Source organism: Chaetura pelagica, unplaced genomic scaffold, assembly GCF_000747805.2.
Source record: "Chaetura pelagica isolate M959 unplaced genomic scaffold, ChaPel_1.0 scaffold90, whole genome shotgun sequence".
NCBI lineage: Eukaryota > Metazoa > Chordata > Aves > Apodiformes > Apodidae > Chaetura > Chaetura pelagica.
In genome coordinates this window covers 2213712-2240492 of record NW_009953496.1, presented here as the reverse complement: position 1 = coordinate 2240492, position 26781 = coordinate 2213712, and the positions used below count along the sequence as shown (strand labels likewise).

At 36.4% G+C, this 26781-nt stretch overlaps 1 protein-coding gene across 1 annotated transcript in view; it reads left to right on the top strand.

Annotated features, from left to right (window-relative positions):
* The first annotated feature begins 15603 nt into the window (after window positions 1-15603).
* TRDN (triadin) overlaps window positions 15604-26781 on the top strand; it is a 48718-nt gene continuing 37540 nt past the window's right edge. The window contains exon 1 of the mRNA XM_009999207.1: window positions 15604-15808. Coding sequence (XP_009997509.1) covers window positions 15604-15808 — 205 coding nt within the window. The remainder of the gene's footprint in view (window positions 15809-26781) is intronic.

Sequence of the window (26781 nt, the reverse complement as noted above, 5' to 3'; positions counted from 1 at the left end):
ATGGTGTTTTTTAACAAATCCCTGTTATAATGGTTTTCCAAGTCTGTTTGTGTACAGATTTGCTAGGGAATAGCACGTTCTGAGGAATGAATACCCAAGGGACTCTGTCAGTTTATAGACTGAGTATTTCTGGAAATATAGGTAAGAAAATCTAACTAGCACCTGCCCATTTGGTGGCAAAAAAAAAGTTCCAGCTGTCTGCCACAACAGGTATCTCATTAATGTGCCTTAGAAGCTGACAATACCACTCATGCCCTGATCAGCAGAATCAGCAGGATTTAGCAGGAATAAACTGTTGATCTAGCCTTGGAAACAGGCTCAGCTGAAAATACAACTTGTCTTATTTAGGTCTTACTTTTCTGGTTAGATGGTGCAAAAATTTAATTCTCAATGGTGGATGAACCCTCAAGGCACTTTATCTTTTCTCCACTTACTTGTTAAAAGTATCCTCCCCATGCAGGTCCTGGGGAGCACATGCGATGCTGTGCAGTGTGTTGGTAAGAGTTCTTGCAGAATATTGTCCTATACAGTTTCTTTTGCACTTCTTTTGTGGAACCTGGCCTAGGGTTTAAATAAAGCACTATTTTCAACAAAAAAACCAAGAAAGTTATAGCAAGTGTAGTACATGTGGCCTACTTCTATTTCATATTGTGAATATTATTCATTATTAGCAATTCAATTATTTTACATGCACTTTATGTTATTCTTATCTTCTACCATAGTACTTTAATAGCACTCTGTATTGTGCTTTTTGGGGGATGAATTGTGTTAGTGAGTGAAAGATTATCAGGTATGTGGCCATAAGAATACAGCCAATGTAAGCTGTCAGGCTGAAATATTGATTGTAATGTAAATATTCATCTTCAATAAATGTGAAAGTATGCATTTTTTATTTATAAGCACTTATCTAATTACAGCTGAAGCTGCAGTGTATTGATATAATAGAAAAGGAAATTAATAAAGAAAAGTTAGATGATTAATAGGCCTTTGGCCAGAATATAAAAACTGGTAAAAACTTGCAAAGATGTATACAGAATAACTAAATAGCTCTTGAAAGCTTTCTTAAGAATTTAGAAAGCACTGTCATCTTCTATATCTGCAGAGGACATCTCTATCTCTTTTCATGATACTGCCAAAGTTATGAGTTCAGACTGCTGTATTAACATTAAAGAAACTTCAGAGAATTTCTTGAAATTTTCCTTAAATAAAAAATAGCAGAGGCTTTGGTATTCTTAAAATCCTAGATGGAAAGATTTCAAGAACATTTATACACATACTGAATGTGTATAAGTGCCTTGAAAAGATGGGCAAAAACAATGAGTAATGACACTCAAGTGAAGCCTGAGATGTATTTAGCTTAAACATTACACAATGTAAAGGTGCAATGAACCAGGTTAGAATGGGAGACCTGGGTTCAGCTCTGTCTCCTGCCAGATGTCCAGTATAGCTTTTCCTCTTCACTTAATTGCTCCATTGTTTCCTTTCCTTTGAATTAAAATAATATGGCCTTACCTCAGAGTGTAAGCTGGAAGGAAGATAAATGTTGGAAGACTATGGGCAAATAAATCCATATTTGAAGATGTACACAAATACCTAGAACAGAACTGCACATTTTTAATATGACTTGAGACTGTGTGAAGGTTTAATAAATAGGGAAACATTGTGATTATACGGACACTAGAAGATTTGTGAATACAGCACAGGCAGTTTGGAAAGCAATACCAGGCTGAAAAATGTTCTTTCAGCTGCTGCCTCTGTTTCATTGATATGGAACAAAAAGGTTTTTCTGTTGGATGAAAAAGAGTGGGAAGAAATCAGGACAAATATGCCTAAATATCCTCTTCAGGTGTTAAGGTGAAACTTCAGGCAGATGTATGCAACTTTGCTCTTCTCATTTCCTATCACCCTAAGAGTCAGGGAGTGAAGCAGAAAAGGCGGTGTTGGAGTTGTTCAGCCTGGAGAAGAGAAGGCTCTGGGGCCTCCTGGGGGGGTTCTTCTGGAGGGCCTGGGGCCTCTTATAGCGGCCTTCCAGTACTTAAAGGGAACCTACAGGAACGCTAAGGAGGGACTTTCGTAAGGGCATATAGCGATAGGAGAAGGGAGAATGACTTTAAACTGGAAAAGGTTGATTTAGGTTAGAATTTAGGAATAAATTCTCCACTATGATGGTGGTGAGACGCTGGGAACAGGTTGCCCAGTGAGGCTGTGAATGCCTCATCCCTGGAATTGTTAAAGGTCAGATTGGCCAGGGCTTTGAGCAACCTGGTCTAGCAGGAGGTGTCCCTGGCCATGTCAGGGATGTTAGAACTAGATGATCTTTAAGGTCCCTTCTAACCCAAACAATTCTATGATTCCATGAATTAAGGTTGAAGCAAGATCCTGCAAGTATCTGATGTGCACATAGGACACTCAGGCTGAGTGGAAACTTTGCAGCACCTGCTGTTACCGTGGGCTAAGGATATTTGAGCTCCTACTCTATGGAGCTGCAATTATGGAGAATGTGGGAAGGTGTTACAGCTTGTGAATGAGCAGTAAATGTTTTTTCCATGACTTTGTGTGTGTTTACAGCAGATGCTGAAGATTATTTGATTAAGAATCCATGGAGGAAATAAAGAAACTATCATTCCAACCAAGTCAAAATTTTCCCCTGATGTAGATCACTTTATGTTCCAGTTAGCAATAAAAACATGGAGGGGTCACCTCTAGATGGAGGCTTTTTTTCCAACACAGAATAAAATCTTAAACTGCACTGAGGCAAGACTTTAACATTATGAAAGCTTTTATACCATTAAAAGAGCAGAAAGGTTTTCCTCTGTTCAAAGATGTATCACTGAGATTTGAGGGCTGCTTTGCTGACGTCTGCTTAAATGTTAATTAATCTTCCATGGCCAAATAAGGTGGAACCTTATTTTATCTCAGTGTCTAATATTTTAACACAGATGAAGGAACTGAGAGAGGATATGAACTTCAGTAAGATTCACATTCCAAAACTGTCTTTTTGGTCAACTGAGGTCTTGATTATTTTATGTCACCTACTCTGCAGAGATCTGAAGAGGTGTGATAGGAAAATTTAAATTGCAAGTCAAACTCCCGCCCTTTAAAATAGATAAGGAGGCTTTGGGACCTGATTTCCAGATGACAGAAGTGAGAGTCCCTAAACCAATCTGTAGCCTATTCATTGTACTGTCAAGCAACTCTTCTGGGTTTGTTTGGTCAGAGTGTGGCAGCATGAAAATTAGCAATATTAGAAGTGTTCTGCAATTAACTATGGGTACAAGACAGACTCCCTAGTAGTCTAATTTGTTGTTAACTTACTTGTGAATGAAAGTCAGGTATTGCTAACAATTTCTAGTATCTGGCCATGACCTTGTTCTATTAAAAGGTGTTGATTGATTTGGTCTTGCAGGAGAAAGGATACAGAGAATGGATATGATTACTGAAGTGATTTTGTTTTTTTCTTAAGGTAACCCTTGAGGAATCCCAAATCTTCTTGGGTTTTCCTTCTTTTCCGTGTATAGATGAGGTGCCATAAAATATCTGCAAAGGGAAAAAAAAGAGAAAAGAAAATACTCTGTAACTCTGTACCTGTACATGAACAATACATAGTGATCTTTTCTCATCAATTTCAATTGACAAGCTTTCCAAAAATTGGCCAGAATGTAATATTGAATAAAATAGACTGAGACACTACTAAGCAACACTTGCAGGTTCAGGAATGACTGCGAGTAAGGTAGGGCACAGTGACTTTTTCTTACTTGGTCAAAGATTTTCCTACTTAGAATGGGTCTCAATAGTCTCAAAAACATTCACTCTACTCCAGGTTACTTAATACTCATTTGAAACAAAGTTTTCCTCTAAAATGTATCCGGCATAAGCTTCTATTAAAGGAACCTTTGTAAGATAGTGAAAAGATTTCCCAGCTCCTGAGAATCTCAGAACACATTTTAGATGACAGATTTATTGTGCATATGTACCCTCAACAAAGATCAACTGTTCTCACTGCAGCAGCATATCCTGTGTGTTTCAGCTGCTTGTAGAGATCACACCTATTTCCAAATAAAGAACAGAGATTAATAATATTAATGTAGTCCATCAAGGTTGAACTTCAACTTCACATTGCATTTTTTGAATCAGTATCCCAAAAAGAATAGTACAAAACACACCCAGAAGCCTTACTGAAACACTGAATTCTATTCCTCTGTGTGAGTTCAAGAGTCCCTCTCATGCCCTAAAACTGAAGGATTATTTTCCAAAGGATTCTTTCAGAACAAAAAAGAATAAAAGAATAAAATAAAATAAAAAAAAACCAAAACAACCTTCAGAGGAACCATTTCTTTCACAACTGTCACTGCTTCCTAGAATTTTTTTTTTCTAATGGTAACACACACTGAATACAGATGGTATATCGAAAAGCATTTTTATAGCCCTATACGTTTCAAAGCCAGCTTCAGAAAACCTTATTTCCCTAGTATTTTAGATGCCTATGTAGTGGGCTTGCCTTTAGCTATTCCTTACATATACAGACAGAGTACTTTCATATTTATTAGAAAACAGGTCCCTGACAGAAGACAGATCTTGCTTCATCAGCTCCTGTTTAGTGTAGCTAACTACAATCTCTTGTGAAACTGGTTAGACTATCTTGCAAGCCATGTAACAGTAGATCTCATTCAGTTTTCTCTTTCCCAGACAGCATGATGTGTAATACAGTTTTGTAGTAAATTGTCATTTACTAAAGTGACACATCAGTGACATGAGTGACTTGCCACAAGCATTGCTTTTGGTTTTCCCCTTTTGTCATATAAGGAATTTTGTTTCTATATTTTTAGCAAAGTGTTTGTGTGTATATAAATATACGTGTGTATATATATAGACACACATATTGCATAATTCTTATTATAACAATTTCTGTATTCATAGAATGATAGAATCATAGAATGGTTAAGGTTGGAAGGGACCTTAAACATCATCAGGTTCCAAATCCCCTGCTATGAGCAGGGACACTCCACTCTATACCAGGCTGTACAAAGCCACATCCAACCTGGCCTTAAACACCTCCAGGGAGGGGGCATCCACAAGTTCCCCAGGCAACCTATTCCAGTGCTTTATAACCCTCACAGTGAAGAATTTCTTCCTAATATCTAACCTAAATCTTCCCTCTTTCAGTTTAAAGCCATTATGCCTTGTCGTATTACTACACTCTATGGTAAAAATCCCCTCCCCAGCTTTCCTATAGACCCTCTTTGGATACTGGAAGACTGTTATTAGGTCTCCCCAGTGCCTTCTCTTCTCCAGGCTGAATAGCCCCTACTTGGTCAGCTTGTCTTCATAGCAGAGGTGCTCCAGCCCTTTGATCATCTTCGTGGCCTTTCACTGGACCCTCTCCAACATGGAGCTCTCCAACAGCTCCATGTCTTTCCTATGCTTAAGGCTCCAGAGCTGTACACAGTACTCTAGTTGTCATCTCAATAGAGCAGAATAGAGGGGCAGAATAATCTCCCTTGACCTGCTGGCCAGGATGCAGTTGACTCTTTGGGCTGCCAGCTCTCTTGCTCAAGTCTCTTCAGTATGACTGTTGCACATATACATTCAAACTATACGTGTGGTAATCTCCATACTGGGTGCTGTGGGAACTGTATAGCTCCATATGGAAGACTTGGCAGACTTGTGATGTGAGACACTGTAAGTTGTAGGGAGCTTGTTGAATTATTGCTAGAACTACTTTCCTCTTCAGAGTCTGTAGATACTAGTCCATTAAGACATACAAAGTTGTTCTTACCTCCACTGACAGTTTAGGTTAGAATCAATGAAATAAATAATCTTACTAATAATTTCTAGATACACTTATTTGAGACATAATGATAGTTCCACCATTGGAAGCAAAGATCTGGAATTATCTTTACAGAGTTTCTTTATACTGGTACATGTGTCCTCAGTGGTGACAGAGGTGTTTGTAACCTACTCTTTATCCTAGTGACTTTCAATATTTATAACTATCACTATTTTACAGATGGGGGCAGATTTATTTTCTTTTTTTCTGTAACACAAGAAAAGGTAAATGTTTCTCTCTAATTCTCTCTGAAGGGTTCAGGATGTGTAGAGTTGAGTTTCCAAAAACAAATAACAAGGAGAATGCATACAGCGCTCTTGCTTCAGAAGGTTTCATGCTATTTAAAGATAAATGGCAACCGTTTTCCTCCAACCTTCATTTTGACATTTTAAAAGATAAGATGTACCTCTCAGCTTATATCAGTTCATGACTATTTCTAAATATCTCTTTGGCATCTCTTTCTGAAATGTCAGTTCTCTAAGACGAACCGGAAGGTAAAACTTCTTTTTTACTGTTTTAGACCACCAATTTGTTTCACAAGAAGGGAAGGTATTACTATGTAGTAATACCAAACATCAGGTATGGAACCAAAGAAAAAAAAGATTTTTCAGGAAGGGGCTGCTGATAGTTTAGGATTGAATGTTTGGAATTCAGTTACATTTTTATCTTGTTCGGATACTGAAAAGCTGAAAATGAAACACAAATCAACATTTCTAAAAGAAAATGTAAAAAATACATAAAACTGAAGAGTCACTTCAAAGAGAAAAAATTCAAATGTTCAACTTCCAAACCAGGAAGAAGTGAAGTCAACTGCCTTTTGGAAATACAGCAGCTCAGTATCCCTTTGCCATGCTTGCTGCTGGTTTAAACTGCAGCAAATGACAATTTTTCTTGATCTTATCAACTCTATTTCCTTCACTTTTGATTTTATAGAAGTAATTTATTCTGTGTTTATTACTGTTAACCCCTGTGGTCTGCTAAGTTCTCAAGAAATTGATGCATAAAGTGATACAGCTGAATGTAAAATGATCTATAACATTTTCCAATATGACCTGCTATCTTTTAAATCTGGTCCTTAGGGCTTCCCTTACTTTTCTTTCCAAAGTCTTTTCAGGTATGAATTATTGCAGAGAGTTTTTCAATACAATCAATCATATAAGAGTATTTCAGCAGACTCAACAACACAGAAGATCTTCTAACTAATAACTAACCACTAATCCCTTCTGTGTCTGTTGTGCTTGAATAATCAGAAAAATGTAAAAGCTCTTTGAAATACATGCACACAGAAAACAAGCACAGAGAGACAAAGGGTTAGAGGTCATATCAGCATAAAGCTCTTTATAAGCAGTTTTGGAATGAAGTGAAGGAATTTTTGACATTTCGTTGCAAAGGTGTGTGAGACAAATTTGCCCCCACTTACTCTGAAGTATCGAACAATGCTCTACTGGACTATAAAATTCAAACGTGTAAGGAAAGATGGAAATTCAGATCCAAATCACTGAAGTTTAACTTTTCAAGTGATTTAGGACTCATGTGAATTTTCAGTGGGACGTGGGCTCCTGAATTCTGCAGACATCTGCTGAATTAACTGGGCTCTCTGAAGTCAAAGATTATGAAGTATGTCATCTGTGAGAGTTAACTTATTTTATTGCTGATAATATTTTAAAACACAATGTAATGTGTTTAAGATGTTTAAGGCCAGGTTGGATGAGGCCTTGTGCAACCTGGTCTAATGTGAGGTGTCCCTGCTCATAGCAGGAAGGTTGGAACCTGATGATCTTTAAGGTCTCTTTCAACATTAACCAGTCAATGATTCTATGATTCTGTAATTTAATTTTTTTTTGGCAGGGGGTGGTATCCTCTTCTCTGCAGGGAAAATCTGCCTGGATCAGAGAGGTGTTTTCTTTCTTATACTTCTTTATGCCTTTTCAGAATCTTCTGAAGAGCTTTTCTCATTTACTCTTGGAGAAAATGTAATTTCTTGGCTGTAGAACACTTCCTTTCCTACTATCCCATTCCATGCTCTGAGCTTTTCTGGGCAAACCATCCTTAACAGCATTCAGATAGCTGTAGGTAGCTGGGAAACATGGGATTTGGAAGTGTTTTGTTTTGGTATTCTTGGATTATGATGAAGAACTGCTGTTCTTAGCTGATTAATTATTTCAAAAAGTGATTCATACCAGGTATACGGTGGATTATATAAGACAGAAAAATATAGTGAGAAACTAATTTTAAAACATTGGAGCTGAGTTTCTGAGTTTTTTCATATTTCTTTTGTTTAAAGTCACTAGCAGGTTTTGAAAAATTGTTCCATGTGGAAAAAAAAAAATCCTCCCATACATTTTATATTTCTCCTTTTTATTATAAAGGGCATTTGCATAAAAATAATAGATTTGTTTCTTAAAAGTTCATTTTCTCTTGCTGCTCTCTCCCTTTTAGAATCATCATAATCCTCACAATAGATTGACATGAAAATGGTTGTAATATCACAATGAAAGAATTATGACTGCAGGCAGAATATAAGCAGCAGGTTCTAAAAGTGAAAATATCCTGTTTCCATACAACTAACAGTGCAAATAAAGAGCAATGGAGAAGCAATAACATAAATCAATCAATCAAACAATAAATAGTTACTTCTTTTAATATTTGTATTTATTTGGTATGATTTGACAAAAATATGGTCAGGAAGAATGTGAAATCAGCCAACATGTTAGAGGATTGGTCCAGCTGGTACATTACCTGGCCTTCAGCAGCAGCCACTCGCTGAGGAAAAAGTATAAGTTGACCATTAAATGCTTGCCTACCAGAATACTAGCTTAGCATTTTGGGATAAGAAATAAAGAAAATTCTGGAGTCAGAGATTATATCTTTGTATTCAAAAGTCCTTTTTCCTTTTATACCATTCATATAGTTGCTCAGTCATCATCGGGCCATGCATCACTGGAAAGTAAGTTCATGTTCATAGAAGTATGGAGGTTTTATAATTAATAATATTATAGCTATTTGTTTCAGAGATTCTTTAATTGTTGTGTTTTGGGTTTTTTTTCCCACATGGCACGATAGTGTACTGCATGTTAAGAAACCGTCACTATTACAATCCCCCAAAAAATTATCATGCCTTAGAATACAACATTAATAACTTTTAGTTTTCACCTCACAGTAGTAGTAGCATTGCTATTAGTATTATTTACTGAATATTTACTGAATATTGTATGAATATTGTATTGCACACTTTTTTTTTTTACTAGATAATGAAATGCCTTGATGGGCTGTATCTTTTATTCTACAAACTTCTTGAAATCAATGAGATCAAAAGATTGCTATAAATAATTTATTGGAGAACGAATGGAAAAGATTAATACAATTTACTTATTTAAATTATCAGATGTTCTCTATTGATCAAAAATAAGACCAATACAGATATAATAACAGAAAAGGAAATTAAAAAAGTACACACTACCATATGTAATTATAAGTTCCTTTTCTGAATTCAATCGTTCAGTTAATTTTCATGCACCACCTTCTCCATGTTCCATAATCTCTCTTCCATTTCTTTTGTTATGTAGAATTGGTTGCTGCACAATCTCCAACTCTATTTTCCACATTTCATAAAGAATATTGCGTTTTTATAACTATCAGTCACAAATAAATCTGCAAATGTTCCCTCACAGACAGTCACAGGCACAGCTTTCTAAGCCTTTCGTTTGCAGAATGACTACCTTTTGGTTTTGAGAAGTTTGCCAATATATGTGTGTTGAGAGGTTTTTCTTCTTGCACTTTATTTACATAAACTATAGAGCAACACTTGAGTACTCTGTGCAATTAATTCAGAAGACTGTAAATTCTGGTATCCGTTGTGGAGCACCTTTTATATATTATTCCCTTTTAGTTTTTTTCAGTTGAATTAATTCACCTGTTTGTATGGGGATGTAGTATGATACAAAAGAAAATAAATAGTTGGATGGCAGCCATCTCAAGAGATTAATGCTGCAGCTCTACATAGGTTAGCTTTTCTTAAAACTGTCACATTTCAGCTCAACAGCTTGCAGAAGCTCCTCCATACTCAGAAGATCTACACTAGCTGCCCAACATCCGTTTCTGGTCTGATCTGTAGATCACTGTCCCGCTCACAGAACCTTTCTGTTAACATGTACGGCCAATACGATCCATGGTGGATCTAACTGGGTTCCTAACCTATTGAAGGTTAACTGGACTACAGGTCCTTCATAATAAACACTTTAAAATCCATTGTAATCTCATTCTTTAGCAGCATTTGGAGGAGAGTAAAAGGCTTTGTATAGCTGGACTTCTCTTCCTCATCCTTGTCTGAGATGTTCTGCACTCTCATATTCATCTTCTACTATCTGTATCTCTTGGCCTCTGGTGCTGCACCACATAAAGTGGTGGATACACTGTTCAGGTGCACACATTGGGTTCTGAGGGTCTTTATTCTCTCTGCTCAGCATTTTGTTCCCACATAAATGTATAAAGGAGGCAAAATGCACGAGTCCAGTGAAGAGTTTTCAACTCCCTCTGTCTGTGGAAGGGCTGGGAAATTGGCTACATACTTATGACGAGGCAAAGGCTTTCTGAACAAAAGTCATTAGACTACTTCAGGGAAGAATATTACTCCTGATATTTTATTGCAAGCTACTACTGACCACAGCAGAAATTCTGTCTTTTCCTTTCCATTTGTATTAGCCAAGGGTGCAGAAGCTAAAACATAGCAATGAAAAGAGGAGGAGGCAACATTCAGGCATAAATATCACCTGAACAAGAGATAAGGGCATAGTCCTGTTCTGTGGTAGAAAGCATCTTACCTGTGTGCAAAAAGAGCAATCACTGTGAGAGCTGCTGATGTCTGTGGACTCGCTAAGTGTGACATGCTGTGCCTGAAAAAAATGCAGCAAATTATCATATATCCATTGCCCAGTCCTTCACTGAAGGGTTGAAATCCCTTGTCCTCTTCTCCCTGAGGTGCCCTCCTTACCATAGACTGAGACTCCTGCCTGCCTGATTGCAACAGCAGTGGATTGATAAGGTCACCAGGTTAAAACCCAAGGCTTGAGCCGGTGCTTAACATACAGTGTCAATTTATATAGTCATTCTTTCTTTCTCTTTTCTTCTCCCTCAATTAGTATTTAAATATTCCAACTGAAGTGGAATACGTTGAAAGGAGCCATTAATGACCTGAATCCAGAATACTCTGTAACCTATTTATTGGAGTGTTCATCTGGGGAGTGGAACAGACAAATCAAAATCTACTGGGTCTCTCCTTTACAGCAAACTGTGCTGAGGCTTCTCACTTCCCAACTGAATTACACTGGCAACAATATTATTATTGGAGAGGGAACAATTTTTTTATTTTTTTTTTTCAGTAGCATGACTAACCCTCTATTTTTACTAAGTCCAGCTTTAAGATGGCTTTGCGCATTAAATATTTTACTGTATTATTTTTGTGCTATTGGCAGAATGAAGACTGTTATATATAAATTAACTATGAAACAACATAAATAGGGAAAATTACTACTTTAGATTTTAATGAATTTGAATGGGGTAGGGGTATTTTATGTTTTGGTTTGGGTTTCTTTTTGGTTTTGTTTTTTTTTCTTCTGGAGTAATGGAAGGTGTAGCTACTAAACTGTAAAATCAAGTGTCCATTCTTAACCATGGACTCCTATGCTTATTATTATGCCTTAAGGAGAGCTCAATTCATAGATGCAAAGGGTATCTTATCTAAGCTGCCAGGACTACAAGCTCACTCTGGACTCTAAAAGTCACACAGAGTTCTCCTCAAAGTTGTCACTAGTTGTCAAGGTTTATTTATAGCTACAAGACCTTATGAGTCTTCAGGTTGTATCCTAAGTGACAACTCTGAAACCAGAGGAACAGTAAGAATCTCAGAGTTTAAGCTGTTTGGAATTTAGCAAATCAATCTGTTGATGTAAAGGTGACATTTGTGACCTGACGGAGCAGTTCTGTGTGCATGAGAAATTGCGATGTGAATTCAGAAGTATATATTCCCAGAGTAATCTTTTTATAGATATGTATGTATAACTTTCTGAAGTTCCCATCCTCATTGAAAATCAATAGCAATCACAACCCAAAGTGCCAGGAGGCTCTCAGACATGCAGTGGTGGATTAAAATCGGATGGCTGAAATTTTAACAGCCTTCAGCTGCACCCTCCACTCCTCTGATGGATGTTGCCTCTCCCAAAGCAGAGATAACTGATCTGCCCATGAATCTCCTGATCCTCTGCAGTGTTCATCTGGATGACTTGGATTCTGGTTGGCTGTAATACAGACAGTGAAATTTGTCTTGAGAGAGAAAATGTGGATTGTGTTGAGGAAGAGAATGTCTATTATATGGGCATAAAAGATGTCTGGAGAAGTTCAGGAATCTGATGCTAACCTGTTGCTGAATGACCCCTGTCAATTGCAGATGTAAAACTCAATGGGCTCCATCAGGTGATTTCAAAGCAACAAAAATGCCTGTCTTTCTCATTCCCCCACTGGGCACACAGTCACACTGACTTCTCTGGAGGGAGCACTGTTTAATTTTGGCACTTTTCTAAGAGATAGGAAAATTGCTGCTGGCTGAACTAGTGGAAACATTGCCCATTTGCAGATCCCCTCTTTCTCTACTGATCTAACTACATAAATAGCATCATTGCAGTTTTGGGGAGGAGGCAAGCACTAGCAGGAGATGGATGAAAATACACACAACACCTGAGCACTGCAAAGCAAGGAACAGGCAGAGAAAAACATCAGGATAGCACCATGGGTACTGCAATAAAATAATTGTTGTAGTGGGGAGGGCAATCACCTTGGTGTTATTGCATCTTTATTTTGGAGTCATGAAATTATGATTCTATCAATATGCAATCCACCCCACATGAGATTATGTAGTAGCAAACTGTATCTTCCTCAGGAGTCCTCAGATAAACTCCTCCAGCCAATTTTGTTTATATTAGTATCTGGGGACATAAAAGTCTAATTTCTATTTTCAGTGTTTTAGGACATCCTGCCTGGGTTCTTCCAGGCAGTTAAAAAATTGCTGGCCTGTAGATGATGCCTGCCGGTCCTATGAGGTTGTCTCTGATATTATAAAGCATCTATAACAACACTGGAAATCTTTCTTAGAAACCTGAATCATGCTGCAAGCACCTGCATTGGGAATGTCTAGCAACATAACAGCATTTTTCCTACCTTGGCTTGCAGTCAAATTCGTGTCAATAGCTGTACACACCCACTTCAATGAATGTAGTAATGGTGATGTTGTTGTATAATGTCCTGAGATTTTAAAGGGAAATCTGACTTGCCTGCATCAGCCACCAAAAACATGCCACAGAGAACCTTCTAGCATTTTTGAGCTTTGTCTCCTCAGCATTCCTCAGACTGATGATTTGTGGGGAAATTATTTTCTTCACCAAAGAAAGCACATAGCAGTCTGAATTTGAAACGTTAGGTCTACTAAATAGAAAGTAACTATTTTTTACACAGCAACAGACCTAGAGGAGCGATCCTCTGAATGGTAATTAAAAGTCTGTATCTATATACACACATAAAGTTTTAATTGCTTGTATTATAACTATGCAAATATCTGTCATTAGTATGTCCTTTGGAGACATGCTGTGGTCCTAATCAGGTTTGTCAAGATGAGACAGTACCTTTATATTCTCTCTTACACATCATAAACTCTGACTGATATACCCAAGGGAAAAAAAATGCATAATGTGTCATTTATGACTTGTTGCATGCACAAATTACTTGCACTTGTATGTAGTACGACAACAAAATGCTATTGATTTTGAATTTGACTTTAGGAAGCTGATCTTTATTGCTAGTTGTCACTTGGTAGATTTTTTCTCCTACTGTGAAATGTTTGATCTAAAATTTATGTTTGGAGAAATGGAGACAGTGATGGTTTGATAATATATATTTTTTTTAAGTGTATAAATTATATCCTAGCAGATAGACATTATTCATAAACACAATAAACATTCTACAAATACAACTAAATTTCAAATGAGTAACAAAAAACATGTAATATGCCAACTTTGCTCTGCTTATACAACACCACTTTAGCAGAGCAGCTTTCTGGGGCTTGAAGGAAGGTACTGATCAGTGTCAGGATGCTTGCAGAAGCAAGCTTGAAAAGTAAGGGCTAGGGGAAGTACACACAAATGCAATGCACTCTACATAACAATGAAAAAATGAAATGTATTTGTATGTGAGATACATGAAGATAATTTCAGTATCACTTTAGAACACTTTTCTCACTTTCTACAGGAAAAGGAACAAAACCAGTATTCATTGACATAGGGGTTGGAAGACTTCTAAAGCCTTGTGGTTTTTTTTTAGGCATGAATACATGTATCTCTGGGTAATATTAAGGTTCTAAACATTTCTTCATTTATTTCTTTAAGAATACCAATATAACAATATTCAAATAGAGGCTAAATACATGTTGTGATGCCAAATATCTGAAAGCCATCAACAGCCTTGCACTTGAGCTCTACTGATTATTTCCAAACGCGTATTTCCCATTTTCTATGTTAAAATTGAAAGTAAATATTATTTTATTTTTATAGAGCAGCTTTGTCCCTTTCCTTACCTCTGTCATCCCAGAAAATTAGCAGCCTTAGAAGCAGTATTAGCTGTCACAGAAGATAGGTGATCTCAGGGTAAGAAGTGAAGGTATAAGCAAACCAGGCATCACCTAACTCCTTGGAATTTCAAATCTCTGTGTGGACAAAGGTCCCTGAAATCACTGACATTAGTTTAGGAGACTTTTTTTTAATGAAACAGAGTAGTTTGAGAACATTCAAATGTGGTCATGTGTCATTTACTATAGTTTTGATTTGTGTTCAGAATGAACATTTCTTAATACCCCAGAAAGAGGTAGATTAAGTCATTACTGTTAACTGTCTACTAAACAGTTAATGTGTGACAATGAGTTTTTTAGCTAATGTGTGTACTCACCATTCTACCAGCCTTCTAGTACCAAACCTATGCTTTCTGGAATTGAGCCTGCTTCGGCACTGTAACTCTTGTTCATTAGGAGATTATTTAATTAAGTGAAAAATACCACAAACACAGGTATTTAAAAATCAGCTACAAACCTCTTTGCAACTTGTAAGGATGCTGGAAATGTAGATAATTTTTCTTTGTGTTGGATGAAAAGGAGTATATACACTCCTATTGCCATTGATACGTGTCCTTGCCAGCAGAATTTCAGCCAAACCTTGAGTAGCATAGACACATTAGTTCCATTACAGGCAATGGAAGTACACTTAATCACATCACCTGAAAATCTGGCCTACAGCCCATAACAAGACAGTACTTTAGAGAATAACAATATTTTATGCTTTCATCAATCACTCTCCTATGTCTGTAGCTATTAGTGGCAGACTAAAAAACATAATATTGTAATTAGAAAGGCTTGTTATGGCTATTTCACCATGCTTGCTCCCAAATCAACTTTACTAGGAGTGTCCCCAGTTCAAGAAAAACTCCTAGGAGGCTGTGGGAAATGGTTATTCTTCCTCCCCACATAATTCTAAGCAAAATGCCTTTCAAGTCAGCAAAGAGGCCTTCTGCTGATTATACCCAGCTAACGGACCAAAAAGAACCTGTCTTTAATAATTAAAAGTTTTCATTTATTTAAAATATTTGGATTACAGAGTGATTTCAAAACAATATTCATAGTCTTCATTTTAAGTTCCAAGCATTGACATTGTATTTCTTCTCCTTTGACTATTTGCCTAGGACATATGTCTACAACCACAACAATAATAGATGGTAAGAACGGATCTGTTCCCTCATCATCCATGAAAGTTGGCAAGAAATCAGTTACAGAAGACCTCGTGACAACATTCAGCTCACCAGCAGCATGGATTCTTGTTGTTGCACTGATTGTTACCTGGTCAGCGGTAGCTATTGTAGTGTTTGACTTGGTGGATTACAAAAACCTTGCAGGTAAAATTCAGGATATTCTGTTTGACATCTCATGTATTTAAACTAAAATATTTATTAAAAAGTGTGTATTATGCAAATCCGCATGTCTCTCCCCTTCTTGGAGACAGCACAGTCTGCTGAGTTTACCAAGCTAGGAAATATTGTGACAACTGTTGGGACATATTATTTTATGTTTCAAACACCTTTATGATTTAGATCTCTCAATTCTGCAACCCATCCATGTCCTGGGAAATGTGTGTGTTGTCAGTAATTTAATATGCATATGAGCATATATAGTCATAGTGCTTACATGGTTCAATGAAAAGAAAAATGCAAAAGATACTTTCTAAACATGCTGACTCTTAATTAATCTTCAAAAATCGTAACTACAGATGACCACATCTCGAGGGCAAAGATGAAGATGAAGTGGGTGGTATAAGGACTGTGATGGTGGTGGAGGAAGGGGAGGAAAGGAATGGGGAATAGAAATTACCTCACTGATATTTGATTTTTATGTCTTGTATCTGGCAATGATATATAATGAAAGATAAAATAAATTAAGTACTATTTTTGCAAAGGGTGACCAGCATCCAGAGAGCCATTTCAATAAAACTTTTGTGAGTTGAACAGCCTGTAACAACTGGGAAATATGTATGTGAAACAGAAAACAAATTATTTGGGTCCTTTTGTTTCTTAAATAAGAACTCCATCTCTAAATTGATCACATCTGCCATAATAATTTACTAGGAAAGGAAATTCGGACTTCTACCTTTTAATTCAAAACAAATTGAGTGGATGTTTCAGAGTTAATTTCCTGGACTTTATTAGTTTACTGATAAATCTATAAATTTTTGTTCTGCTATATATCAATATTGACCTCCAGATTTACTCAAAAACTTTGGAGACATAAATAGCTCTTTGAAGACAATTATCAATTATGGATTAATGAGTGACATAGAAGCTTGAAATGTGGAGAAAGTGTGTGACAAACCTCTCTCAAATTTATTTATTTTTTGCTTTTCATCTGCCTTTGTTTTCACAAGGAAGTCATTTGAGTCTCAACAAAACATAATTATTGTTGAGTGATCCTCCCAAAACAGGCAACAGATTTTAATTTGGACACCACACATTTACTGCTACAATGTAGATATACACCAAGAGGGAGAAACGATCATATTCTGTTTTTGATTTTCCATATTAATAATCAATCAATCAATCAATCAGTCATGTTCCTAATATGTTTTCAATGAGCAGTCAAGAAGCAGAGTATAACTCTTAAACTCTTAAACTAAGCAATTCCTGAGCTGGCTGTCAGCTCACACAAGCTCAGAGTAATGCTAAGCAATGAGAATCTGTGTTCATACTGGACACGGAAGGAAATTTTCTAAGCTGATGGAAATCTGATGTTCATGTTGTATTGGTTAAATGAGCTAAAGTCCCACAAGTTCTAATGGAAACTGACATTTTCAGACCAGACTGTAAAAATAAATGTAAAATTTAATCTGCAGTGTAAGTCCGTATTTTGTTGAGATCTCTTGAGAGAAGATTGTTCAGTATTTTGAGTTCATGAGTTGGTTTATCATCCTTCCCAAAGATATTGCTATTCCTGAGTGTCTGTTTCTAAGTGATTAATTAAGGCAATATTTAACTCGAGGTTTAACAGTGAAATGTCAAGAGAAGGAGCTGCTGTGCTACTTCAGACAAAGGTTTACTATATTATTGTCTTTATTTACACAAATATAACAATGGCTACACAGCTCTTATCTTGGGTTTCAACTCCTGAATCCCTAACTCATTCTGTCTTTTTATAACAGAATGATTTGCACCCTCTGAAAGTTTGACCTATTGTCTCCAGTGGAGATGATGCCATCTTTTTGTACAGAAAGTAGAATCTGGGGCATACTTTTGACTCTTTAACTCTAAAATCCAGTGATATTTTCTCTCGGGTTTGACATTGTTCTCTGAACAACCAGACCTGAAAAAAAAAGGAGAATACTTATCAGGACTGTAAGTTTATTTTTGCCAGCGTGATTAAAATTAATCTCCCAGTATTCAAAAGTAAATGAAGAATACCAGAGAAATTATAAAACACAGACTATTGAGTGTATTTTTCTTTAAATGACACTTGCCTTTTCAAGTCAGTGTGTTAAATTTATTTCCCATTTCTTTACCTGAAGTTCCATGAAGTTGAAGTTTAGGAAGTACACATAGCACAGGAATGAAACAAGCTGAGAGAGGTGAACTTGGTTAGTCTAAAAAAAAGAAGTAGTGGGGTGACCTAGGAGCAGCCTGCAGCTTTTGGAAGGGCAGTTACAAAGGTGACAGAGGACAAACAGTTACCAAGATGATATCCTTGTTGTATCAGGTTGTATAACAAAGGGGATGTAGCCAGAAAATGCTACCCAAAAGGTTTCTGTTGATCGCTGAGAGGGAGGGAAACCTTTACCAGGAGAGCAGTGCAGCACTGAAACAGGTTAGGGGAGTGTTTAGAGAGGCTGTGGATTCTCCATCCTTGGTAGTGTTCAAGACTTGGTCAGCTGGCCATCACTGGCTGGATCTAGTGTTAGAAACAGTCTCTCACTGAGAAGAATTGCACTAGATGAACTGCAGAGATACCTACTGATCAACATCTACATGATTGTAAGATTTCTTTAAAATGTTTGTTAGAACATGAGGTATTTAGAAAGCATCCAGCCAGAGATCTCAGTGGAGACACAAAGTTAGCTAGGGGGCGATTCTCCAGCCTTGTATGCGGGTGGATCTGTGACCTTTTTAGTCAGGATTTCATGCATTCATATAGTTAATCTTGTTTTTTTTTTATGCAGTTGTTTCGTAGTGATTCCTAGTGGGATGGTTTAAAAGCATACTGTGCACATTTGCAGAGCCAGCCCTTTGCCAGATTATGGGAACCAAGGACCTGAACTGAGAGAACTCTGACAGAGCTGGAGCAAGTGGCATACACCTCCACACAGGGGCTGGCTCTCACTTACAGGCTTCCACTGGAGATGTCCACTACATTTCTGTGCCAGAAATCTCCTTAGCAGAGCTGTTCATAGTGACTGCACTACACAGGACTGGCTGCAGCAGAAAACAGGAGCTGGTTGACTTAATAATCAAGACTGAGAACTGAGTGGCTGAGGAGTATACACAGATTTGTCCCTTCTGATTACACTACAGAACTGCTGGCCTCTGGCCAGTAAAGGAAGTATTATTTATTACGAGTTTCCTAGATTACAGAGATTCATGGAGCTCAGTAGGAAACCAACACATCAGCAGACAAGGAATTATTTTAGATTTGAACTCAAATATTATTTTCTTATTTCAACAAAGACAGATAATTCCAAAAAGACATAAACTGTTAGTATATATATTTTAGCTCTTATGTATTCTTTTAATTTATCAGTATAAACTTTGCATTGCTTATGTGATTAGGGTGCCAACTACTAGATTTTGCTTCTTGATTACTGTGGTTTCATGCTCGTTTAGAAGCAAAGGATAGAGTTTGGGAATTTCAACAATTTATATAAAATGAAATTTGTCCCAGAAATAACTATAAGAAAATGAGGTGTTTAGTTTCATCTTAAAATAGATGTGGTTTGGGGGCACCCCCTCTTTTTAGCATTTGAAAAGGAGCCTGTAGAACTGACGGAGGCTAATGGAGGATAACATTTTTGGTTTGGGTAGCTGAAGTTAGATTGGGGGTGATGGTGGACAAGAAGCTCAACAAGAGCCAGCAGTGTGCTTGCAGCCCAGAAAGCCAACTGTGTCTGAGTCTGCATCTAAAGAAGCATGGCCAGAAGGTCAAGGGAGTTGATTTTCCCCCTCTTCTCAGCTCCTTTGAGATCCCATCTGGAGTACTGTGTCCAGTTCTGGAGTCTCCAACACAGAAAGGACATGGACCTATTGGAGACAGTCCAGAGAAGGGCCATGAAGATGATGAGAGGGCTGGACCACCTCTCCTACAAGGGCAGCCTGAGAGAGTTACAGTTGTTCAGCCTGGAGGAGAGAAGGCTATAGGGAGACCTTCATAGTGACCTTCCAGTAACTGAAGGGGGCCTACAGGAAAGCTGGGGAGGGACTTTTTTATAATATATATGTATATATATATATATATATAATCATATAATCTATGATCTAAGATCTTTTATTACATTAATTCAAACTCCACTCATATAAAGATTTAAGACATGTTTTGTGTAATTTACACATCCAGAACATGAGAACTGTAAATTCTACAGTACTGTATAGTATTCAGGAGGTGCTGGTTATAATAAAAAAAATATTGCAGAAGGACCCTCTGTTACAGGTTGCATGTGTAAAGCTGTGTCTCCTTGGTGGCTATGTGTCAGTTTGTTCAGAATTTTGTTTCAAACAAAGACGGGATCTGCAAGGCAGCTTTGGTGGTGGATTTTAAGGAAAACATGAGACAAGAATTAGAACAGTGCTGAAAGATTCACTCATGCCCAGAAGAAGGAAATTAAATTTTGCAGTGTTTCGCTGTAGTGTGTTATGCTCAGTCCTTTGAGGAAAGGAATGAAAGCTTGCATTCCTGTCATGGTGGATTGTACAACTCTAAACATGACTGAAATATTTCTATTGTGGTATGAAGGTGACATGCATTACAAAAGCCTGAGATAAGAAACTATGAAACTCGTGCAGTACGTAGTGTGTACGAATATACAAAAAAGTAGCATAGTAGCACTGGAAGCCGTCTTACACGTTTTCAGTGCTTTCAGAAATGCAGAAAACAATTCATTTTGATTTGATGTGTGCTTTGCAACAGGTTGTTGTTACTGCCATCCTTTGGGTTAGTATATACACCTTGTTAATTGGCTTCATAATACATTAATGTATTTCACGCGTTTCTTGTACACATAACTGGATGATATATTTTAATTGGTAAATGTAACTAAATAATTCAAGATTATTTTAGTCCTAAAGATTGATTGCCCAGGAATCCTCATTCTTTAATGTGCTAATAAAGTGTTCAGAATTCCCTGCCATCTCTGTGACCAATTAGAGCTAATTAACACCACCCTAATTTCAGATCCAGTGTGTTCAATATTCAGAGTAAATTGATAGTGATTTAGCCAGCCACCTAAAGGCCAGACTCAATCAAAGCTAATGAAACCTCAGCAAATCTATGAAACCCAAAAGCTGTTTACAAAATAATCTGACTGAAAGTACAAAACACATAGACAGAGCCCAGTGAGATTGCCATTTCATTCTGACTGCCTTCAAAACAAAACCAGAAATCAAAACCAAAACCAAAACACAAGGGAAAAAAAGAGCAGGCTCTGTTGTGGATAATTCATTTTGATGCCTGTCAATGACAGGAATGGAGATAGGAACCAGGCATAGAGGAGCAGAGCTCCCAGCTCCAAAATAAGTGGAAAGGATTCCAGTCAGATGCTTTCTTCAATATTTTTGGGTTTGTTTGATTTTTTTTTTTTTTTTAAGTTAATGGCAAAACATCTGGCCAAATTGTTGTGGGGTCTATGTCATCAGCTTCTAACACAGTCTGGTCACCTTTTCCCTACCTCAGATTATGATCACTTATTTTACTGTCTTGTAGCCACAGAGAGCTTTTCATAGGCCCTGGTTAGTCAGAATAATATGCCTATTATTATCCTCCAGCAGAAGAAAATAAACAAGCAAACAAAAAACCCCAAAAATTTATATTCACATAAACATCTGTGTTTCGGAGGAAAAAGTCCTGTGAAGGTTAAAAAAAGGACTCCAAACAACTTGTACTGGATAAGTGATAGATGGACATTGTTTTTCTCAGTTCCCTGCATGATAAGACTGTATGGTGCAAAATCGACTTGATTCAGAGATTTTGTTTCATCATTAAGAGGTTAAGGTAGCAAAATAAGACTTTTCTAAAGGTTTTGTTTTCTTTGGGGTTTTTGTTTGCTTGTTTGTTTTTATTTGTTTGGTTAGGGGTTTTTTGTTGTTTTTGAGATAAAGATTATTAGGAAAACTTTTTTTTTTTTCTCTTGGAATGTCACCACACTGTAGTCATTCTTTTGGGCTCATGTTCACTGGAAACTCTGAAGAACTTAAAAAAGAAGAGTGTACTTGTAACTAAACTTGTATTTTATGACAGCATATCCACAATTATTAAAACAGATAATATTTATTCTGAAAAAAAGAATGAACTTCTGTCTTAGTTTAAAGCACCAGCAAACTTAAAGGAACAAATAATTTTTTTCTTGGTGCAAAAAGTTTTTCACAGTCTCAACAGATTGGAATAATTGGCAAAAGCTTTTCCATGCATGCAAAACTCTACACGAACCTGCCACACAACAAGTGAGTGGGATGTAAAGAAGAAGTGTTGGCCCTGGCTGTTCTCACCTTGGAATGTATCAAAACAGTGCTATGGCCTTTTGAAATATAATTTTTACTGTATTTACAGGTGTCAGTTCAGAGGACAGCTTACCCATTTCAAAGTTCTTAAGGAAATTCCTAATTTAATTATATGGGACTTTTACTAATGTACCCAAAACCTAGAAAGCATTTTTATTTTATATTCCATAATGATAAAAACAATTAAAGGCATTTAAACTTTATTCCAGCTTAAAGAACTGCTGCCCAGGTGGCATCTTATTTTCCATGTTTCACTCTGCAGGAAATCTCACAGCTGAGTTATAAACCCCTAGAAAATGAGTTTATACTGGAAAGAATTACAGTCTATGAAGTACTGCAGTGCTGCAAGTACTGTGTTCATCCTAAATGGTCTAGCACGCACAAGGTGATAAATTGTGATAGATCAAACTTCATGAGGTCATGAGGTTGAAAATATGAAATTTCAGAAACTGATTCAATGAATAGAGAAGGATCTAAGAAGAAAAATAATTCTTGAATGCTAAAAAGCTCTTCATGGTGTACAAACCAAATTTCTGGTCCATAATGGTATCTGTGTAATTTCTAATTTTAAACGAGCAATTCATTTCAATAAGAATTGCAGTGATATAATTCTTTGGTTATTAGCTATTGAAGAAATCAAAATAATTTAACTAGAATTGACTATGTGTAATATATTCTTTTCAGCAGTAGATTGTTTGTAACTTGTGAAAATACCTGTGCTTTACTTAACCATCTTTTCACATTGCTCTGATTTGTACTCTAGTATCTCACACTTACAGTGCATTGTTTTTCTTTTTAATGGTCGGCAATTTCTGCTTTGTAACAGCAGCTCTACAGAGATGAAATAACTCCTCACTTCGCTCCTTAACTGCTTCCTTTAGTCAGGTGATAGCCTAGTATGGTCATTATTGCTAATGGTGTTTCTTCCTTTTCTTTTATTGGCCTTTCTGGGGTTCATCCTGTTGCCATCTGCTATAGCCACCTATTCAGAACATTGTGATGATCCCTGTTTGCCACCTGGTAAAGACATTCTGCCTGCAGTGTTCTGAGTACCTGTTTGTGCGTGGGGGCTGCTGGAGGGTGATAACAAAGCATGGGCACCAGCGGAGTGCCAGGACAGGGCGCCACTGCTTCTCTGCTAACCCCAGCTGCGGCTGCCTGGGGCTGCAACAGTCGTTAAAATAACCTCCTCCCGATTTTCACATCATACTTGAAAAAAGTTTGTTGGCTAATAATCAGGGGATTTCCAGGAAATGGTGGCAAGCAGAGAGACAGTCAGTTTACCCTCATAAATGCCCTGTAAAAATGTCATTTTACAATTATTTAACAACATCGGCTTTAAAATGTGAAGTTAAGATCTGTGTTCTTTGTCAGAGAACCGAGTCCTTAGAATGAGAAAAAAAAAGATGTCTTCAAATTATTTTAGATAATATGTCTGGCTGTTTCAGAAAATGCCACCTAATCTATAATTAAATATATACATATATATATAAATGAGTAGGTTCTAGCTACAGGAGTTTGGTTCTCATTTTGGGTAAAATGTCTTTGTCCACTTTCAGGTGAGGTTTTCTCTATAGGTTTGACCTAAATATAATTATGTAAGGCTGATATTAGAAGGAGGTAAATTGTAGTCTTCAAATTTACAATTTAAGTACTTGTAAAATGGAAATTACTGGTTAATGTTGAGTCTGAGTTTTCTCTGACAATGTTTTTATACTTATAATTCAGTATACTTTAAAAAATTACTATTTGTATACTTCTAAATCAATTATATTTACCAGAGTTTGTCCTGAAGCTTAGTGCTGTAAGCATAACAAAAATGTTAGTCTTTGAAATAAGTAAATAAGACCTAAGGACACCTATGCTGATAAACTGTAATATTAAAAATGCATTATTTTTATGAATGCACAGAGTTTCATGACTTAGACAGTATTCAAAAAACCACGAAGTAGAAACAAACTACTGATACTAATAACAAAACTTGAAAACATATCAACTTCCAATTTAAAATACAAGTCTCTCTAGATTTGTAAGACAATATTTTATTAAAACTAGGATATGTTTTTATTTATCATAAACTACTGTTAGGCTTTTGTTTTTTATCAAACATGACAGAAATTCTCTGTCTTAATCAAGTCTACCTTGTCATTATCAATGAATTAGATTATATCTCATAGATCAATCTTTACACTAGATGATTACCATAATTTATAATTTAATAGCATCCAATTCACTGAAGTTAAAGTATGTAATTGATGAAAATTCAACAATTATTAAGTAATTCACTGCAATTCATTAAAACAAAAAACCTACAAACCTCTTTGAAATAGGTTGAACTCTGAGTGTATATTTGACTATTTGACAAGCCATGAAGACTACTACGAGACTACATTCCTGTCAGAGTTATTAAGACTGGAATAATGACTGAAGAGATTTGCACAGATAAACCAATTAGTCTCTTTAAATTGTGTGCTTTACAGGAATACATGACACAGACCATGAAAGTAAACAAATTTTCTTGAGGTGCTACAACAAATCACAGCATGAGATTAATCAAATCCTGTTTCCAAAAGCCACTGTTAAAGGATCCATTATCGGTCCTGATTAAACATAGGGTTACAACTGTTTGCAAAATACCACCATTTTACTGAAGTTGAAATGACTTGATGAAAATTATCTTCTGTCCTAAGAGTATACCTAGTGCTGGTGGAGGGACTTTGAAAATCTGCCATTGGTTAATGTCAAATAACTGTGTTAAGTGTGAGTTATTAATTACCATTAAAAGTGTATATTCTATTTTCAAATCAATTGGAAATAAAATTGTTAGGTAAGGAAAGTTCAAAACTGAATAAACTACTTGGCCAGAATTCTTGCTTTCACATTCTGAATCAAATCACTGTTTCTATATCGATGCTGGAGAGCTACAAATATTTGTAGTAGTTTAATTTTGATGTAATGATCGTGAAAACCAGTTTCAAAATACACAGTGAGTTTCAGGAGAATATAATACCTGCAATATATCTGAAATTGTTTATTAAAGATTTATTTTAACATATTTGCATATGTTTAATAAAGAAAATCCAAACAAGCTTCCAAATTTTATTGCAGATATCTTGTATACGAAACAAGCATTCTCCAACCAAATTCAGTGTATTTTCCTACAATAAGGTTTTGTTGGAAGGTAGCAAACAAAGACCTTCAATCTGACTGGGATTCTTTCTCTGTCAGCTTTAACTCTTCTGAATTTCATCATTTGCCTGAAAGTTCCAGAACCAAAATACTTAAGTTCCCACAGGAAAAAAGAACAAAACTGTTAATTATTCTCATAGCAGTAAAAGTGCCAGCACAAGTAGAGCTGAACTTTCACTGAACTGAAAAACGTCTTATACTGTACCAAGTAATAAAAGACCACGACAGAACAAACTATTATAAGAAAACATTGTTGGTGGTACCAGTACTGTTTTGCAGTGCAAGTAATTTATCAAAGTGAATAGTCATGTTGGCCTGAAATTAATTATAAATGTATAGTTACAAATCTAAGTGCTTAGTTAAAGTGCACAGTGACCAAAAAAAATAATATTTAACTATGAAACAGCACCACTAGTAGAATCCTTGTCATGCATTTCAGCCATATGAAAATAAGTTGCCATGTCCATGCAAATTTTTCAGGCTTCCTTTCCTTCCTAGTCAATAGAAAAGAATAGGCATGTTTGGAAATTAATTCATATAATGCTAAAAAACATGTCAGAGAAAAACAAGAGACTTGCTTTCTGACAGTCACAATATGTCTTTATGCAATGGCTTTTGTGGGAGTGTAGAAATCACCAGGGATTCAAGGCCTGCCTTTCAGGTCCATTTGACTAGATAGGGTAATCTGAATTTAAGCTGTGATTAAATGAAATTACATACTGTCAGAGAAATTCTTCAAAATTAATTGCATGTTTCATCCCTGAGCTTAACCTGCCGAGTAAAAATTCACTTCCAATCCCGTCCTTTCTTTTTCCTCCTTTGGGAGACATTTAGTTTTTTTCTACTATGTTATCTAAGAGGAGCAAGTGGCTCAGCCCTTATTTAAAAGTTCAGCATTTCACAGCCTGTATCTATCTGAGAAATGCTCTGTCCTCATAAAAGCTCTTTAAAGTTTAAAATCAAGATCCTGCCCCTGCTATTCCCAGCACAATGCATCATATATGAGGTATCATGATTATATTTTATAGTTATAGATTAGTTACAAATGATATATTACATAGTATATAACATATGCTAGCAAGAGAAGCATATTGTGAGCTTAGTTTTAAAATAATGTGTGTTCTAAGGTCTGTTAAGAAATGAAAAGTCAGGCAAAGAACAGCTAATCCAGTCTGAACATGTTGAATCCAAGACTATTCTAAACAATTAATCATGCTGTACTCTTAAAAAAACCAAAAAAATGTAAATAACATCAAATATGAAGCTTGAATTTTGCTATGAAAATCTGCATTCTCTTGAAGCAAGAGAATGTAAATGTTCTGGAAATGATTTATCTTTCTTTGCATGTGTATGAGAAAAATGACACTTTTCTCGCTTGTTGCCTCTTTAATTGCTTTATTTCCTTTTTCTTGAGTGATTTGCTCTACTAGGGAAAG